Raw genomic sequence first — 20,525 nt, 5'->3', positions numbered from 1 at the left:
CCACGGAACACCATGATCAGCAGGATAAACTGTGGGGATGTAAGAGGGCAAAGGGGATGTTTAGTTACAGCATTTGTCTTTCCAACAAAGTATTACATATGATAATACTGGTTGCCTGGAGATGGCTGAACACCTGCCTGCTGATGGGGAGGAGTAAGTTCATTATGCACTGTTTGCATGTGCAGCTTTTAGTTTACCTGTTAAATTGTATTTATCTTGACCCACAAGTTTTCCTACTTTCAACCTTTCAGTTTTCTCCACCATCCTGATGTGGGTAGTGAGTGAGCAGCTGTGTGGGGCTCAGATGCCAGCTGAAATACAAGCAGCTATCAGCTGAATAAGGTATTTCCTCACCTGTTAGTCTAATAAGGTATTTCCTCAACTATTAGTCTTTCAATGCCTTTTTGGTATTCTTAAACAGTTGTCATTCTCAGATAACATGAATTAAGGATGGAGTTAAATATTTTCACAAACTGTACATGAAAAGGAAATTGTGTAGGAAAAAACTATTCTTAGTCTGAACACAGCATCAGCTTTTAAGAGTTTTGCAACAAATTATAGCTTGTTACCTTCAAAAGTTATCTTTAAAAGAGGGAAGTTCCTCAGGGAAATATGAAATCCTAGAAAGCCACAGTCCTGTAGCTATAGCTATAACAAACTACTCAATATTTCCTAACAGTCTGGCAATTTTACAGTTGGCGTGTCTGAGACTGCTATTCAGTCTCTCAAGAAAAGCACATATGAACCAAACAAATATTAACATGGTAAGATATTTCAATTACAACTACAGGTGCAAGGTAAAAGACAGGACACCAGGTTTGCTTGGCTATCTCTATGAAGTACAGCTGAGACGGCCATTAAAATGGCTGACATAGGAGTTAGTAACTGATGCAGTGAAAATCTGAGTATAAGACAAGAAAAAGACCACAAAAAAACTCATGGCCCAGACAGCATAGCTATTCAGACATTTTAAACTCGATGCCAATGATTCACAGAACGTCACAAGCATACCCATTTCCTGAAAGGTACAGGCCTGAGAAATTTGAGTGACTCTTGAGCTGAAAGAAAATCAGATAAAACATCCAGCTGCCAAGATACCCAATTTCCAGGGCATGCACATACACACGACAGTCAGGGTCTTGCTTTACTTGTTTTCTAGAAAACATGTTTCTGGTAAGAGGCCTATGGGTTCATTCCAGTTTGCAATGGCAACAAGCAGCTCAATTTTCTCACTTCTCTGAGAAAATACTCAGCTTTTAGTGTGCACTACTTTCCATGGCAATAACTAGTTTATAGTTTTGGCTTATGAAGAAACAAGAACATGTTCTCACATGTTCTGTTGGCTGAAATTACAGCCCTAGATATGTGGACATCCTCCCTTCTTATAATATTAGGGTCCCCTTAAAATCAGTTCAACTACTTCTCTGAGCTGATCCTAACCTACTTCAGTCAGAAGTCAGCAGGCTGGTAAAAACTGACCATTGTACTAATCTAGTTGTTCACGTTAACCTGTCCCATTGTCTGAAATAGGGTTACAAAAGCTTGTAAATCACAGCACAGGGACAAGCAATCACATCGGAATGAACACCAACATGCTTTCACTTCAGCCTGGACTTAACACCAAGGAATTAAACAGAAATTTCCAACAGAATTACACCAAATAATCTTGGACATAGACTTAATGTTCTGCAAAGTTATAGTACAGTTTTGAAGGACTTAACATACTCCTCTCAGATACTCCAAGACGGTCTTTACTGCCTCTTCTATAACTGTCACTGTTAAATTCAATGTCTATCATTAAAGACTATCAAATGTTTTGCACTCTGTGCTAATTAAAAAAAAAAAAAAAGCACACTGCAGATCTTTGACATAAACTGATAAACCAGATTATATATGTGCCCTACCCTCACTGACAGCCTGTGACATCTTACCACATCTATTGCTTACTCACTGTTTTCAAATGCCTCCATGTATCCTTCCATTACAAAAATCACAGGAAAAAACCACAACTACAAAAATACCCATTTAAATGAGCAGGTGGCAACTTAGCTACATGGTCACAGAGCACCTGCTTTAGGAAAGGCATGGACAGGTAATATAGAAATGAGTGAGAAGGTCAGGAGAAATGAAAAAGTGATGCTACAGATAAACAAAGAAGATGGCAAAGAAGCAGACTAGGGCAAGTGGAAGCAGGAGGATGAAAAGATAAAACAAGAGTCACACTAAACATACTGTTTTTCAGAAAACCTAACATGCACCCTTTTGACCCACATCACCAAAAGTTACTTTCACACAATTGCTTGTGTTCTCTCATAATATTGGTATTAGTATGTTACCACATAGCAAATTATTAATCTGTTGATTACTAATTTATAACAGGGGATGATTCTTCTCATAACACACCCATAACTTCCCAAACTTCTTGTTGTGTGTATCATGGACATCTTTTTTTAAAAAACAAAACAAACAAACAAAACCCAAACAAAAAACCCAAGCACTTGAAAAATTGATATGTAGATAAATCCATGGAAGATTATTTAATATTGTAATGTTACTTAGGGCTCAAGAAGTCCTTGAGCTACAAAAACCTGGTAGCTGGGAGAATGCTACAGGTGACTAAGAGCACACACGTGTAATTAAGAGCAATTTTCTTCAGATGATATCCACCACTGATTAACATTCAAAATACAGTCTTGCCTTAGACCATTTGTTTGATTTGTTTTTTGTTCCCCCTGATGAAAGCAACTTTGGCAGCTAAAGAGACTGTTAATTTAATGAAGGTAGCCCTACAGACATTACAGTATGATTGGTACAATGAAATGCATTTAGAAACAACTGCTTCATGGGTATTTACGAGATTAAAATAACACTCATGACAGAAGTTAGGCTTACACCATGAGATAATTGTGCTTCTCTGGACTACGGTGTCCTATGCACTTGAGATCAACAATCTACATCCAAGCCAGTGAGTTCAAACTCGTGATCAAGTTCATGACCACTTCCTTTCAAATTTGCAGGTAAATCACAAGATTATGCTCTTCCCTGAATGCTGCAACTGATTAGATGTCAAGAAAAAGCTTTACTGACAAAACTTCTCATAAGCTCTCTTTAAGCAAGAAGGTTTCCCCTTTCTACTTAACTACTTTCTTCCTTCTTGTCTATAAACACAAAGCAGCATAACAGAACTGTCAGCCAAGCCACCCCAATACAAAGCACATTTCTTTGCTTGTTTGAGGAGTTTTAAGTAACTATTTTTAGTCTTTAACATGAAGACTTTTCATTGTAACTGTGACTTAAACACTAGATCAATCCCAATCCTTTGCAGCTTTCTGGACTGTATCAGTAAAGGCATTATTTATGTTACACTGCAGTCTTTCTTAGTGCATAGAACAAGACTCCAATACACTCTGTGTGACACAGATGCACACAGGTCTATTAATACAGTTATTGTCAACTGTGGGTTCACATCATTTGCTATTCCTTCACAGTGTTTTTCCACAGATCGTTTCTTGGATAATGCACAGATTATGCATCCATAAAAAGGGGGTGGGGGGAGAGAGGGAGAGTGACTGGAAAAAAAGACAAGCAACTTTAAAATACATTTAAGAGCCTCTTTGTACATTGGTGGTTTATTGTTTGGGGGGTTTTTTGTTTGTTTGTTTGTTTAAGGACAGGCAACAGCCAGAGTAAAACAAAGAAAACATGCACTGATCCTATTACTGCAAAGGTCAGGGACAGGAAACTCTTTAGGAAAAGAGGCACAGAAACAATCTTCTTTTTAAACGGGTGACTGTGTACCGCCAAAATGCACAGGTGAAATATGACAACTCAGCAAGAAAAGCTCCCAGTGTAATAAAAGAACACATCAGCATTTTTCAGAAAGAGGACCTATTTATTAATTCAGTTGTTCTGTTGTTTTGATTTTCGTGCTTTGGTTGGGTTTTTGTGTTGCTGGGTTTTGGTTTTTTGGTTTGGTTTTTTTTGGTACAACATTCCTGACATGGAAAACAGGCACAGCTTAGAGCGGTATTTATTACAAGTTTTCAAATCTTCCAGACTGATTTCTCTAAACAACTGGGGTTTCATAACGCCTTGCATACATGCACCCTGCCTTCAACTGCCTCTCCTGTTTGGAGGTAGCAGCCTGGACGGGACGTTCTCAGCAGCCACTTCGGCTCCGGGGGAGAAGGCTTAGAAAGAAGTTTCGACAAGTTTTTGCAAAGTGGAAGGGGAGGAAGCCTCAGAGAGAGGCCAAACAAAGGAAACGGGCTGTTATTAACCCAGGCAAAATCTAAGGTGCGAGGGGGTCCAGCGAAACTGGCGTGTGTCAAGAAGAAAGGCGGAAATATTTATTATTCTGTCAATACAAGAAGGGAGTATGACGAGAGAAAGAGGCTATCTGGCACAGCAATGCTTGGATAAAGAGTTTTCGGTTTCTTTAGGCAGAGTAAGACATGACAGGAACCACCGAGCCCCCCGCGGCGCCGAGGTCACCCGGCCGCCGGCAGCGAAGCGTCTAAGAGCTGCAGTTCCCGGAAGGGAGACAGGCAATGGGGCCGCAGCTGGGAACTGGTCCATCAATTGCCGGGGATCGGGCCAGCAAGTGCTGGAGACCGGACCGGTAAGTGCCGGGGACAAGTGGGGGCGGATGGGGCCCCGGTCACGAGCGCGGTACCGGCGGCCTGCCAGGGAGAGGAGGGCCCGGTAGGCACCGGTACGACACGGGGCTCGGGGCCCGCGACGGTGGGCAGGCTCTCACCTCCAGGGTAGACACGGTGCTGGTAAAAAGGTCCTCGCCATCTTCCAGCTCTTCGAAGTCGGTGGGCCGCGTCTCCCCCAACGGTGGGGGCTCTCTCTCCGCCGCCATCTTCCCCTCCACCCCGGCCGCCAGCCCCGGCCCCCACGCTCACGTGACGACCGCCCCGCCCCTCTCCTGCCACGTGACGGCGCCGGGGCTGGGGCCGAGTTTGGAAGCATCTTTGGCTGCTTCCCTTGCTCGGGGGATGTAGCGGCAAAGTCTGGCCGGAGGCTGCGGTGGGGCTGCTGTAGCCGTGAAATAGTTCAGAGAAGTCAGTCACTGTTGGCAGAATCCCGCAAAGCTTTCACCCCGCCAGGGCAGCGTCTGCGGCTGCCCATATTTTAGGCGCCCTGCCTCGGCGTGGACGAACGGCTGTCCCGGGGGGCTCCCGGCCTGCAGCGCTCCGGCGTGGGTGCAGCCGGAGGTGGGTGCGAGCCTGCGTCTGGGATGTGAAGTGTTTGCTGGGAAGGAGGCCTGGGAAAGCTCCCGCTGAAGAAGCAGCTCTGTTTCCCCCATTCTCCTCACCCTGGCATCCTCTTTTTTTTTTTTTTTTTCCCCCTCTGAACCACTGCGGGACGTTTCACGTTGGCTTCCTTGTGCGGACAGTCAGTAGGGTGAGACTGATACAGCATTACAATCCCCCACCGAGTTGGGAGGAACTTCAAGACGTTCTCTATTTTTACCAGTTGTTGAGTTAGGAACTGTTTTTCTGTGAGAAAACCACTCCTTAAACTAAGCTGAGATCTTAAGAGATTTAGAGAGTGAGGATTAGAAGTATTCTGCCCCACTCTTGCTGACCAGTCAAGCAAGTCAGGTGCAGTTGTGTTCACAACCACTAATGTGTCTTGTCAAAATAAACTATTGGCAGGCCCACACTCCTAAGTTAAATTGCCAAGCTGCTTTTCTCCCCTCACTCCATTTGTGATGTAGCTCACAAAGGTATCAATCCTTCCAAACTTTTAAATTAGAATATTCATTTTTTAAAAAATGACAGATATCAACAGTGTATATATAGGAAGTGTTTTCTAGGATGCTCAAACTTGCTTGAGCTCACAGAACTCGCAGAGTGATAGGGGTTAGAAGGCACTTCTAGAGATCAGCTAGTCCAACCCCTGCTGCCAGAGCAAGCTCTCCTAGAGCAGGCTGCACAGAACAGCATTCAGGCAGGTTTTGAATGTGGTGGCTTCTGCTACATTGAAAATCAGTTTCAAAAAGTGTCTTGATTTTTCCACAGTGATAAAGTACAGGTTTCATCTGCTTGGCATGTTTATGCTTTGTGAAGACTTCATTAATGATTACTGTGTTGAAGTTACTTTCTAAACTGCATCCAATTGAGGCAGTACTCTTCAGGGAGGAAAGACTGTTCTGCAGACTACAAGCTCTTTAGGGCAAGGGTGACACCTCTCTGATGTTTGCAGAGTGCCTAGTAAAGACTAGTGGAAAGAATGTGGGTTTACATACTGTTTTTCTTAGGCCTCTTCCCAATTACATCATGAAAAAAATGTAAGCATATGCAGAAATACATTTTATCTTGAAAACATGTAAGTGGCATACATAGTACTGTACTGCCTAAGGTCAAAATGTCACAAATTGTGGAGAGCTCTTTCCTTGGAGATGTGTACTGCTAAGAGAGTGTCCTTTGTCCTGCTAACATCTGAGGACATTTAATGCCTCAGTGCTTTATGTAAGACCTTGTAAATATCCCACTCACAAGATTTGTGTTGAAATTGGGACTTCAGGTTTCTAACTGCAAATAACAAAGTTACCAAATAACGGAGATTTATCAAGTAAAGTTCTAACAAAAGTAACAATCGATCTCCTTAGATGTACAGAAGTACATGGAACAGTCAAGCTTTCCTGTTTTCCTGAGGTCAGAAAAACTTACTACTATAGAATGGATGTATTATTTTGAGACCAGCATAGCTGCCTTATCACTGTTACTAGAAGCTGTAATAACTTGCTTGTCATTTACTAGTTTGGAAAGCACTTTTAAATTTCTTGGGACTAGGACATTTTCCAGCACATTCATGTTTCCCTGTTCTGTACCAAACAAGAATAGTAGTGATGGTTGTGCTTATTGCAGTGACTATGAGATGAAATACATTCTATTCACATTTTTACCCTATTCCTGAACACCTATTTCATTGGTGTTTCAGTATACCTCTAAACAACATTCAGTGGTCTTTTGAAGATTTAAAAAAAGAAGTGTAGGACTTTAAAAGTCCAATTTAAAATATGCAAATACTCTCTATCCCGAAGTACAGCTCTTTGGCATCTACATTATGTGGCTGGCACAATAATTACGTCCTTATTGCCTTTCCAATTTCTTTTGGTGTTTGTGTGCTGCTATGCTGTTCTTGGAAGCTCTTCAAATAACCTGCATGTGCATGCTTTATCTAGGAATTATGATTCAATCATCTCAGTAGTAATTCTGTGTCCTTTGACATTGTATGTTAAGCTGTTTCACCATAATTTTATTTGCTCTGATTAGCAAGATAATATATATTAAATTTTTTAGATTTCTTGCAAGTGTACCTAATGTAGCATAGTACTTAGGTGTTTAATCATTTTCCACTAGACTGTCTACTTTTCTGACCTCATCAAGATTCACATACATGCCTTTAATGCTTGTGTAGCTAGACTATAAATCAGCTCTCTGAAATACCTTGAAGTAGTCTTCTATCACACGAACTGAGTGTGCTGAAGAAGCTGATAAAGTGAAGCACAAACAAGATGTCATCTGTGAGGTTGGGGGGTGGGGTTTGGTTTGGTTGCTTCTTGTTGTTTGGTTTTTGTGGTTTTAAAATTTTTATTGCTCATTGAGGAAGGTATATAAAGTTTAGCTTCTCTTGAGTCAAAGAAACATTTTTTAATTGGATGGGGGGTTATTTTGTTGATTTGTGGTTGTTGGTTTAGTTGCTGGGTTTTGTTTCTTACTTTTCCAATGCTTTTTTTGATCTGTAGCCACAGAAATTACTTACGAGAGTTTATGTGGCAGGTGGGCCACAGAGTAACACAAAAGTAACTGCAGTACCTGTATTTTTATCTAATTGAGATTTCAGTTTGAAAAACTGTGGATTAGAAAGTTGTAACTTGAGGTGGACGAGGAATCCAAAGTAGAGAAAATCAATCAAGGGAATAAATTGGAAAACTGTTTATGCTGCAGGAAAGCTTTGGATGATTGCAAAAAGCCAATCACATATGAAATTGTGATGTGTTACTGCAAACCCCAAAACCTCCTCTCCCTTTCAATATGGGTATTATGTGGTCATATGAACCCATTATTATGGGTAAGTGTGTGTCGTTTAACTAGTAAGTATTTGCTGTCAACTCTACCTCATGCTACTATGAATCTAAGGGAGAGGAAGCTACCCATGCATTCTAATGGAAACTGCAGCCACCCCTTCCTTTGCAGCCAATAAATCCACACCTTTAATGCTATGTGAGAAGGATGGTAACAACCTGAACAGTAGAAACATCAAGGCTGAATTTGCATGTGGAACTTACTTCAGCCCTTTGTGTATTGTTGCAGTTTGAGCTGGGTGCCCCCCTGCTGTGTTCACTTCCTGTGTCCAGAAGTCCAGCCCAGAGGGATGGACACAGGAAATTGTGTGTATTTCCTACCATAATTCTTTGCACCACTATAAGATCCAGTGCGGAGTCTAGCACTGGCCTCTTTTCTTCCTCCTCTGCCAGCCGGTAACTGGGGGAGATGTCTGCTGGCTTTGGGCCTGGCTAGGCCCAAGGCCACAGGGGGATGGGCAGTCTCAGGCCTGGCCAGCTGAGACTAGCCCAGCAGAGGGAGGGGGAAGAAGGAGCCCTGAGGGTCTCGGGTGTACCCTCAGGTGGGAATGGGATGACTCTGGGTTTGTTTTGGGATCTCTCTTTGTCACTGCGCTTTGGGTTCTCTGTAACATTCACTGCTTTCTATTTAAACTTTCATCACTTTTGCAATCTGTTTGTCTGAGTGTCTTATTCCTGCCCGTGGTGGGGAGAGAGGGGGCTGCCTCAACCCAGCACATGTATACACAGTGTGCCTGCTTTAATTACCTGGTTAAGCGCTAACATTTCTATAAGAGGCCTGATTCCAAGACGTGCTGACCATGTGGTTACAAACCATGCTTTTCCTTATTATCCTTATTATGTCCTAACAGTTAGCTCCATACTTCATTTATTATATCCAGTTGCAACTGTACTCTGAAAACAGAATGATTTGCCTCCTCACAAGCTTCTCTCTGAGGCTCATCACTAACAAATCTAAGTGTTTCACAGGCACTGATTAATTTTTTCTTCAAAGTATTTCTGTGGGACTGTTGCCCATTACACAGGCACTGGGCAGAGATTGTAAAATTAAAACCTACAATGTTTACCAATTTGGATACCAAACCTGAGACAGATAGGATTTTTTTTTTTTTCCCTAGAGTACTTGACATTTCAATAGATTCCTAGTCAGCATTCATCATTAGCACAGCGCTAGCCTTACTCACATTCCTTTTTAGGGCTAGTATTTTATGTTTTCCCTCTCTTTTTTTGCCCTTTGCTGTTAGCCCTTGCTAGGTCCCACAATTTCTTGATTAGCCTTGGTAATTTCTTGGTTTGGCCCACCAGCCAACAGTTCTCCAAGTCAATACATCTGCTGCACAAGTTCACACCCTACCTGCTCTACTTCTGCCCAGTTACTGTGGGCTCTGGGAGCCTTTGCAGTCCAACCCTTCAGAGAAGATACAGAAATCAAAAAATATCTCCTATGTGAACAGTCTTGGGAGTTGTTACACAATTAAAAGCTTCCTTTTATCATGAAGAAACAGGTTTCACTGAGAAGTATAATCTTGTCAATTTTAAGTGCCTTTTAAAAGGAACCATACAACAGTGTGAAGGCTGTCATTTTCCAAATTCAGGCCACAAGGGTGCTAAGCATTGAGAAAGTTTTCTAACCAGTTTTTTACCTACTCTATATTAAATTGACATGTAATATTTCATTAGCTTCCTTATGAAAATGTCATAAAAGAGAAATGTTCAGGAAATACTGATACAGTATTTCCTCACTAAGAGATATTGTAAGAAAATAGGTAAGTGCAGTGAGGGAACACCAACACCAGAGTGCTTGGAAGTAGAGTAGATTAATTATAGAAATTTTATTTTTCCCATATAAAAAATATTTTAAAGGACTGCATGATGCCTGCACTTGGTCATACCTGTAAAGCTCTGCAATCTGTTAGCCTGTGTAAGACAAATTACAAAACACAGATATTTGCAAAGTCTGTGCATTTGGCACATGCCCACTCATCCATTCAGACAAATAACTTCAGATCATGATGACTGTTACTCTGTGAAACATCTGCCACCTTTCTGTGTATGCTTCAGTATAGTGACATAAAAAGCTCTAGCAGAATTAGCTGGGTATGTTTACCCTGCTGCAATAGTAACATGATGCAGAAGATTTTTTTCCATCTTCATAAGGACTAATGGTAGGTAAGAACTAAGAAAGAGCTAAAACATTTATTTGCTGCCAGGAGCGTCCTCCACTGCATGTGCTTTACAAAAGATAGAGTGCTTTCCAGCAAATCTTTAAAGAAATATGAAATGGTAATATTAAATTCTGCCCTGGTGAAACAGTGATGGTAAGGGTTAGAAGTAATTTCTAAATAGTTTCTAATGAAAAAAATAATTAAAATTAAAATTTGTCTCTCTTAGCCACCATACAGCTTGATGAAAGACACACAGCAATGGCTGAGTTATCTTGATTTGGGCTGAAGCTTTGGGCTTCAGTCAAATGTTCACTGATAACTGTCTCTCAAAGCTCACAGGATCCCAATACAGGAGTCTTGCTGAAAACAAATATAAGGATATTGTTAGGTGTTAGATCTGAGGCATCACTTGCCAAAGTAGAAGCCGTATCTCTAAAAAGCCCCAAAATAGTTGAAGGTGAGACAACAGTTGGAAGAAACCCCTATGTACTTGCCTGAAGTTGACCCTTTTTCAAGGATGTTATGGCCACAGAGAGAAGCATAGTCTTAATCCCATTTTAAAAACCTAAGGATTCCTAAATGTCAAGTAATTATATTTTTTTCAGCTACAGCCAGTAAAACTTTTGAGTCAGGTAACCCCAAGCCCTTGGTTCATGATTAAGTCGACTCATACATTTCTGTAAATGTAAAGCTGTCTTGATGTGCTTTCCTACTTTGAGAGAATGTAAAGTCTGCAGCTGGTCCAATAGAAGGTATGAACCTTTTCAGCATTGTATTAATTTTATCTAATTTCATGAGGTAAAAAATGTTACAAGACTTTTGATGACAAAACAATGTAAGTCAAAATGCATTTTTTTACTACTAGGTTTCTACATCCTTGTGTTTGACATTGCAGCATTGTAAAGTCTCTCTAAAGATTCATATGCAGTCTTATCTGATGAATGTTATTCATAACAATTAATTTTAGTGCATATTCTTTGACTCTTTATTTAGAGCTATATGTTTATATTAATATTTTGAATGGTCTTCATTCTTTCATCCAAAACTAGATGATACAAGGGTACTTAGGAAAACAGAACAGTAAAGGGAAGAAAGCTGGATCTTTGGCATAGTGTTAGGGATTCATAAGTGTACAGTCTCTGTTGGTGCTATCCATGTATGTCACATCAAGAGATACCATTTTAAAATGCCTCTGATCAGAAAAAAAAAGGCTTCATGTAGATAGTACACATTTTTCTTTAGCAAATCCCAAGTTGCTTGAGCTGTGGAGTTGTTTTTCTTTTTCCTCAGCTGGGAGACAAGGTTAGAGGTGATCCTCTTTTTCTGCAACTAGTTTCTGGGACTGCATTAGAAACTGTTCAGAAATGCCTCCTAACCCTTACCATCACTGTTTCACCAGGGTAGAATTTAATATTACTATTTCTTTTAATCTAATTTCTCACAGTCAGACCCATAATGAAAATAATTTGGGGGCAAAACCTACAACAGGCCACTTCTATGTATTCATCTTTAGAAATAATAATCACCTGCTGAAAGCACACATTTTGTTAGATCCTATAACTAAACCTGCATCTCAGTGTGTTAGGACTTGGTGCCACATCCAGCTGGCGGCCAGTCACCAGTGGTGTCCCCCAGGGATCAGTGCTGGGTCCCATCCTCTGTAACATCTTCATTGATGATCTGGATGAGGGGATTGAGTCAGTCATCAGCAAATTTGCAGATGACACCAAGTTAGGAGCAGATGTTAGTCAGTTAGAGGGTGCCTGCAAAGGGACCTTGACTGTCTGGACAGGTGGGCAGAGTCCAATGGGATGGCATTTAACAAGTCCAAGTGCCGGGTGCTGCACTTTGGCCACAACAACCCCATGCAGAGCTACAGGCTGGGGTCAGAGTGGCTGGAGAGCTGCCAAACAGAGAGGGACCTGGGGGTACTGATTGACAGCTGCCTAAACATGAGCCAGCAGTGTGCCCAGGTGGCCAAGAAGGGCCAATGGCATCCTGGCCTGCATTAGGAATAGTGTGGCCAGCAGGATCAGGGAGGTCATTGTGCCCCTGTACTCTGCATTGGTTAGGCTGCACCTTGAGTACTGTGTCCAGTTCTGGGCCCCTCAGTTTAAGGGACATCGAGACACTTGAACGTGTCCAGAGAACAGCAACAAGACTGGTGAGAGGCCTTGAGCATAAGCCCTATGAGGAGAGGCTGAGGGAGCTGGGATTGTTTAGCCTGGAGAAGAGGAGGCTCAGGGGTGACCTCATTGCCCGTAGCCAGGAAGGGGTTGGTCTCTTCTCCCAGGCAACCAGCACCAGAGCAAGGGGACACAGTCTCAAGCTGTGCCAGGGGAAGTTTAGGCTTGAGGTGAGGAGAAAGTTCTTCACCAAGAGAGTCATTAGTCATTGGAATAGGCTGCCCAGGGAGGTGGTAGAGTCACCGTCCCTGGAAGTGTTCAAGAGGAGATTGGACATGGCACTTGGTGCCATGGTCTAGTCGTGGGGTTTGTGGTGACAGGTTGGACTCGATGATCCTCAAGGTCTCTTCCAACCTGGGCAATACTGTGATACTGTGACTTTGTAAGATGAGAACTCAGAATAGTTTTATATTATCACTTGATAGGTGAAGAAAGTTTATGTTGTCTTTCAGAGAGTTACAAATTTCAAGCTAATCTTAGTTTAGAAGATAGGAGGAGGAAGTTGAGGAGAATGTGATTGAAAGGAAGCTTTTAAGATGTGTGAGACCCTCATGGAGAGTCGTACCAAAAGCCTGGAGGTATAGAAGAAAATGGAAGTGACATGCAGCAAAAATCAATGTAATTGCCTCCTCAGTTCCCCACCACAAACTTAAACTTTGGGAGAACTCTATTGTTCTGCCAAGTCTTTAGCCAGTGTGAAGGAAGCTTGTTTTCCTGCTTGCTTGACACAAAGCAGAGGCTGTAACACTCACATAGAGCAGACTACTGTGCTGTGGAATCCCAGTGATGGGAGCCTTACTGTATTCCAAGGTGGCTGAGAGCTTTCAGTTGTTGCCATAGGAACAAAAGCAGGTTTTACTGATCACAGGATATTTCTGAAAGAAGATCTGCATTCTTAAACCATTAAACTATACTTCTGGCTAATTCATCCATTTATAAAATGTGTATAAAAGGCAAGGGCAATATTGCCATTAGTTCTTTGGGATAGATAAAGAACAAAATTTGTTATTTATGTTCCAGACACTTCAGACTATGTATTTTTTATGTTCTCATGACTTTGAAGCCATTGCTATGGAGTTGTCAAGAGGATCTGCAAAGAGCTTGTGGAGGGTTGGGGTTCCAGCTGTTCCTCTGCTACAATTCATAGTATCATAGTATCAGTCAGGGTTGGAAGAGACCGCAAGGATCATCTAGTTCCACCCCCCCTGCCATGGGCAGGGACATCCCACACTAGATAAGGCTGGCCAGAGCCTCATCCAGCCTGGATGTACAAAATGAGGGAGGTGTTACTTCTGCTTTTTTATAGCTGCTCAGTGCTTTTAAATAGTTTGTGCCTTTCAGCTGGTAGCATGTGTGAGTGATTTGAGGTAACTCACTTTGGTTTCAAGTAGAAAGGAATAGTATGGAAATCCACTATCTGAGACCACTGCTATAATTTTAAGAATGTTCACATCCAACATAGCTCCAAAACCCTGCATTTCAGTTCTCCCTCAGCATTTTCATACCTACTTCAGGTACAGTTTACCCCTTGTCATTTTATCTGGCTAAAAGTCAGAATCTAGTCTAAACTGCTCAGCTCAATTTGTAGGAAACAGACAAAGGAAAGGATTATTTCTCTACAAACCTACCTACCTGCCTTTAACTCCTACACTAGGATGGATTGCCTGATGAGTGCCTATTTCCATTGCCTGCAGAGGATGCTTTTACAAATACATAGGCAGATGCTTGACTTTAAGACAACTGTGGTTAGATGAGAAAATTGTGCTTAGCAAAGCATATGCATATACCCTAAATTGTGAACTCTTTAAGTTACTGAGCCTTAGTCTTCATTGTGTTTTGTAAACTGATTATGGTATTTATCACCATAAAAATTATAAAGTGTCTATAGAATTAACCTGACTCAAAATACTATCAATAATAATGAATCCAAAATTAGTCTGAGAAAAAGTTAATTCCTTGCCCTCCAGACGCACTGGCACAAATACTGCTCCTATAAAAAAAACAACCAACAAATATCAAAGAAGGGGGGGTGGGGGGGGACACTGCAATAAAGCAGAGCTCTAAAATGAAAGAAAACAGAAAACACCCTCAAACTTTAAAATATCTCCCAAAATGTTAGCATTTCCCTTGATTAAGAGAGATAGATACCAGGAAAAGTTGTTTCACATGTCTCCAGTAATTTTTTTAAGACCATAATCTACAATGCACTGAGAATTTTTTCCCCACTCTGTGGACATGTAAGATAAGGGCATGTGAAAGCAATTTTTCATTTAAAATTGCACAGTTAGTATGCATGAACCAATATTTGCTTTATTTCAAAGTTTCACAGCCCAAATGCAGCTGTAATTTGCATCATTTACAATTTTGTTTTAAATAGACTTGGGGCATCTGTCTACATTATAGCCAGACCACACAAAAGATAAGTAGGAAAAATGAAAAACTTTTAGCATAATTGATTTCCACCAAATAGCACTGTCTCTGGCTGTTATAGCAATTAGTTTATCAATTTAATGTTGATTAAGGCTTTCCCAGTAATTAACAGAAAGGCTTGCATATATCTACTGAAGAGCAGTGCAAAAGAAGACTCTGGCACTGTTGCCAGTATACCTAATAAAGCGTCAGACACGTGTATTGGTATTTTTATTTTTCTCTTAAGATATTTTCAGACAAGTGAAGCCAAAATTTGGCTTTACAACATTATCCTTCTTTGAAAAAAAAATTATTTAACTATGCTTCAGCTAAATTTATCCTGTGGAGGCATAAGTTTGGGCTTGCAAAATCTATTTCCTTCAAGTTTGTGCTTCAAGTGACAACAGATGCTAAACAGAGTATGAAAAAAATTGATCTCTCAAGAGCATTGAGAAAGCAATCAGCATATTGTCTAAATATGTTAAGAATCACTTTTTTTTCTTCTTCTTCTTTTTTCTTTTTCTTCTTCTTCAAACAGCTTCAAGGGCTTAGGAAACTCATTAGACGAGCATGCAGTCCTAAGACTGAGGAATCCATTGGTAAGCGATGGGAGCTTCAGAAACAAACCACTGAGACTCACTTGATGTGTTACAAGTTTTTTTTAAAGTGCTGGACCTGCACAACCTGGAGATTTAGCTGCCTGTGGTTTACTCATCTTGTAGTTATCTAGTTCATGTTACATCTTACAATATATCTTCTTTGCTTTGATTAATCTAGTTTTGTGTATGTCAAAAAGCAAAGCATCAAGCATCTCATTTCAACACTACAGGTTGTGATTCTGCCAGTAAGCTTATTAGTGAAATCACTGAATCTGTTCAGGATGAATTTACTATGAACTTAGACTAACGAAATTCTGCATGAGCATTCCAGAGTGGCATGTGGTGAGATTGTCTTAAGATCACCTAACCAGTCCTCCTTAAAAATCTGGCACTGCTGTAAGGAGGGACTTTCTATCCTAGGCAGGTTTTCCCTTTCAGACAAAGACAGATTGTGAAGAACTTTGTCTTACCTAATTTTGAGCATAATATTAAATTGCCTGTAATGTAAGCATCCTCAGTTCTATGTTCCCTATTTAGCTGGAAGAAAATACATGCCTTCAGAGACCAAGTTTGCTCTAGATCAGCCCCGGTTATCTTCCTTACTTCTTTCTACTGACCATACAGGAAACATACTGCAAGTCTTACTTTACCTTCGGCCCTTGGGCAATGAAAGTGGATGTCTTTTTTGACCCAGGCTGTCTTTCAGCTTTTTTAGCTTTGACCTTTTAGACACAAAGTATGTAGATGCATACCGAAAAAGCCACTATATATATAAAAACCCAAACCAACAACAACCATAGAGACTGAAAGCATGGGGAGATAGAGTACATATGCATTAATGTATATAGATATTTATATATGTCAATATCTAGTGTATATATGCAGTATATAGAGATTATATATACACCCTATGCTTTCTATATGCACGATATTATACTCTTTCTATGGACATACTATGTCTATAATTGTCCTCTCAAATATATATATGTGTGTGTGTACATATATTTATATACAACAATGCATATATATCCCAGTCAAAAGTTTGAAAAACATTTTTTTTATAATAGAATAAACAAACAAAAAAAGTAAGTTTATTTGTCCTGGAGATCACTAAATTATCTTCCTGTGGATACTAGTATACTGTCACATGAATTTAAGGACATCTCAGTTCCTCCTTCTTGTTTGTAGTTGTACAGATTAAAATAGAAGAAGGAAAAACAGCCTTATAATTCCAGCCTGATATTAGGAATATAGATCATAAACAACTGGTTTATTCAGAACCACAAACACAACCAGTTCATGGAATTAATTATTTCAAGATATTTGAGCTTCCTGAATTATTTTTAGTAACTACTTCTAACAAACATGCCCAACTTCCTCTTCACAGAACAGTTCAGTTTCTACAGAATATGTACTATTTTGAAGTATTTCTTTTCAAAAGATGCTCAGATTTGTGATATTTCAAAACTATTCTTTTCTAGCTGCTCACGTGGCTGCCCACGGTTGCTAACCTCTGTGGTGAAGGCACATAATGCTGAATCTTGTCCCAGCATGTGGGCAAGTTCCCCCTCCTTCAGGAGGAAGACAAAAGCCAAGGCATTAGCCAGGCCAGCACGCACCCAGCGCATGCAGTGCAGACACCAAATACGGGAAGAATTCTAGCTTCACGCTTTCTATAGGCTGAAGCCAGTTGTTTGTGAGAGTGCCCATTGGGCAAACCCAGCCTCGAGGAAATCTGTAAGTATTACCCCAGTTGGTAAACAAGTTTCCCCCTTCTTCACTTTGTCTCTGCTTGCTCGAGAGAGCAACTCTCAAGCCGCAGCCTCTGCCATTGAGTTTATTGCTGTTAGCTTCTGTTACACATGCACGCATACTGAAAGCCTCGGCATCGTGAGAAGCAATTGGAGGATCATCTCCACAGAGGGAGGACCTTCGCTGAGCCGAGGAGCCCACCGTCGCCACAGCCAGTTGTACTGACCGGGAGATCCCGCCATGCCACCTGAGGACTGGACCAACCCCCGAGAATAAGACCTGCCCAGTTGTCGGGGAGAAGGGACTTTGATCGAGATCGAGTCCATACATGCCTAGCCCCGCTGTAGCGGGAGAGAAGCTGCCACGTGTGCCGCTCTGAGCCCTGTGAACCTCAGGGAAAACCAAAGCTTTGTTCATGCCTATACTGCACCGAACCCGGGACCACTCCGAGAGTCCTGCTGTTCCTTTAAGCTCAGCAAACGAGAAGCCGCCACATAACGCACCGGCAACCGTCACCCCGCCCTGTCGTGCGGGCCGACCCCGACCAGGACTGATCCCTGTCTTCTGGAGGGAATTGACTGAGTCCTGAAGGGAACCTGCTTCTGAGCTAAGCTCAGGTTCCATTATTTCCCTCTCCACTGCTGCGGAGAGAGGAGACAGTAACCCAACATCGCCGTGTAACTCGACTAGGAATCAGTCCAGCGACAGTCGCCTGCTGGACCCCCACTTTGCTACAAACTAACAGCTACAGAGTATCTTCCACGTGCTTTCCATCCACTAGCACGCAGATCAAAGTATCCGCGTCCAGCAGAGTAATCGCTGACGTACAGAAAGATTATAATACTGCTGCATGTGGGCAGAAGCCGCCCGCATCCTGTCGCGTCGCCATCTAGTGGCCAAGTGGCGGAACTGCACCCTTCGTTATATAAATATGGAAATAGTCTGTGACTAGTTCAATTAAGTTCTAATCATAACACTAAGCCACTTGTGGAATCTATTTCACGAACATGCACTAGAACATGTATATAAGTTGGTGATTAATCAGTTATTAATAATTTTATAATTAATAAAAATAATATTTTCATAATTCATATTTCGTATTCATAAATTTAATAACCTCTTCACCACACCGCTCACTGCAGTGGACCTGCCTGCAGTGCTGATGAGAGTGAACACTGTTGGAAGCTATCAAATGAATGGCCAAATCAGTAAAATTAATGTGCTGGGAACTGCTTGTGGCAATGGGCAATGTGGTGGGTTGAAAATTTCCCCCAACATTGTATTGCCAGAGTAGGCCAGTTGGAAGCAAATTAAGCTGTATTTACAAGCAAAACTACAATCTAAAATTAAATACAATGAATATGTACAAAATACAGAATATTTATTTATATTTACAATTTATAAACCAGCACAAGAATTCCCCTGGCCAGAAACCAGTGCAAGATATGGGGTGGGAGCAGTACCTGCTCTGCACAGATGGATCACTAGAAGTCCAGCCCAGCTCTGTGTTAGCAGAGCTTGCAACCATGCTCTAGTTTTTTGTTGCTCTATCCTGTGGATGTTATTGCTTCTCTGATTCTCCAATGACCAGTTGAGATGAGCAGTCAGAAATTACTTTCCAGCCCAGGCAGAATCCAGATGAGTTTGCAGTCTGAACAAGCCTGTCTGATTTTGTCCTAGTTTGCCTGGAAACAACTCTTTCTTGGCAACAGAAACATAGAACTAAAAATACTAAATAGGTCTTTCATGGCAAATAATGAATTGCACATGTGAGAAGTGGTAAAGAAAACATGATGGTTTTGGAACAATAGTTAAGAATTAAGTTTCATGTTTAGAGAACATTTATTTTGTCATACCTAACGACTGAACTATTCAGTTACAGTATTTTTTGATCTATAAAAATTAAATCAGTCTGGTTCAGGACAAAAATCTAAATGTAGACATGATAGTTGAAACTGTGAGGAAGGCTGAGACATTCATGTAGTGTAGTGTTACCTATAGTTAAACTAAGGTAAATGTAAGTGTAATTGCTCTTCATTTTTATAATATATATTTTATATACATATAATATTCAGAAGATTTAACCTATATTTTATTACATGGGAGGATATTTTTTTTCTGTGGCTGGGATAGGAGACATGCTTTCTCCTGCCTCTCCTTCTAATTATATCATTTTCACATTATTTTCACCCCTTTCATTATCACCATCACATTAAGAATAGTAATAAAACTAAATTTGTACAAATAAAATAAGGAAATTATTAGCATGAACTTCATTTTATTATCAGCAACATTAGCTAGAGATTCCAATGACAGAACAAGGGGCAATAGATGCAAGCTGGAGCATAAGAGGTTCCATGTAAACATGAGGTAAAACTTTGCCACTGTGAGGGTGACAGAGCACTGGAAGAGGCTGCCCAGAGAGGTTGTGGAGTCTCTTTCACTGCAGACATGCAAAACCTGCCTGGATGCATTCCTATGTGACCTGCTCTTAGGTGGTCCTGCTTTAGCCAGGGGGTCGGACTAGACAATCTTTTCAGGACCCTTCCAACCCTTAACATTCCGTCATTCTGAGTCTGTGATTCATCTTTGTTGTGGTGATTCCTCCGGTCCTGTATTTGGCCAAGTTTTATCAGCAGTGAAGGTAGAAAGGCGGTGTACAGAACTCTGAGATCTCAAATTGTCACTAACTGTATGGCCCCCGAGGCTCTGTTTGACCGGATCTACGCCCACCACAGCGACGTGTGAATAGCAGCCACCAGATGGCACGACGGCTCAGCTGGTCTGGGAGCCGAGAAGCCAGACCGACTTCTTGTTCCTTGAGGGAACTCACACTCATCTGAGGGGTGTCTGGGTGTGGAATGGGGCACGTGGCTCTTCTTGGTGCACAGAGTGGTGCACAGGTCCCATCTTGCCTGGTCCTGAATGTAACACATGCTGTGGCTAAGGACACCACATGTTATTTGTCTTAATTTAATGCAAACACAATTAGGGCCAAAGTGTTTGAACCCAAATTGCTTTTGGTGCTGGGACTTCTCCGTCTTGCAGAGCAAATCAGAGCTGTTAGTGCTTGTCCCTCCTGGTCCTTGGCTGTCCTCAAAGCTCTGAGCTGGGAGTGCTAGCTCCTCAGAGCCAGGTGCCCCATTCTTTGCCCTGTGTTGCCCCAGACAGGTGTTTCTTTGGTATGCTGCTGTGGAAGAACTTCATGCTGGGTGGCTGACGCTACCCTGGCATGCCAGACAAGGAGCTCTTCAGGCTGCTGAATAAAGGTCACAGGATGGACAAGGCCAGCAACTACATCAGCAAGCTGTGA

The 20,525-nt window shown here is 41.5% G+C and overlaps 2 protein-coding genes across 3 annotated transcripts in view; both read right to left on the bottom strand.

The window, feature by feature from the left end:
* The window catches only part of SNX2 (sorting nexin 2), a 41,478-nt gene extending 36,595 nt beyond the window's left edge, over nt 1-4,883 (bottom strand). For both annotated transcript variants that reach the window (XM_054177963.1, XM_054177964.1), the window contains exon 1: nt 4,760-4,883. In XM_054177963.1, coding sequence (XP_054033938.1) covers nt 4,760-4,867 — 108 coding nt within the window. In that variant the 5' untranslated portion in view covers nt 4,868-4,883. The remainder of the gene's footprint in view (nt 1-4,759) is intronic.
* A 5,684-nt stretch (nt 4,884-10,567) lies between these two features.
* The window catches only part of LOC128899525 (uncharacterized), a gene marked incomplete at its 5' end in the record, with an annotated part of 56,665 nt that continues 46,707 nt past the window's right edge, over nt 10,568-20,525 (bottom strand). Inside the window, 3 exons of the mRNA XM_054179010.1 lie at nt 10,568-10,626; nt 17,209-17,853; nt 19,904-20,133. Of these exons, the coding sequence (XP_054034985.1) occupies nt 10,568-10,626; nt 17,209-17,853; nt 19,904-20,133 (934 nt within the window). The remainder of the gene's footprint in view (nt 10,627-17,208; nt 17,854-19,903; nt 20,134-20,525) is intronic.

This window comes from Dryobates pubescens, chromosome Z (assembly GCF_014839835.1).
Source record: "Dryobates pubescens isolate bDryPub1 chromosome Z, bDryPub1.pri, whole genome shotgun sequence".
Classification (NCBI taxonomy): domain Eukaryota; kingdom Metazoa; phylum Chordata; class Aves; order Piciformes; family Picidae; genus Dryobates; species Dryobates pubescens.
Note: the sequence above shows the minus strand (reverse complement) of the source record. Positions and strands in the feature narration are given on the sequence as shown.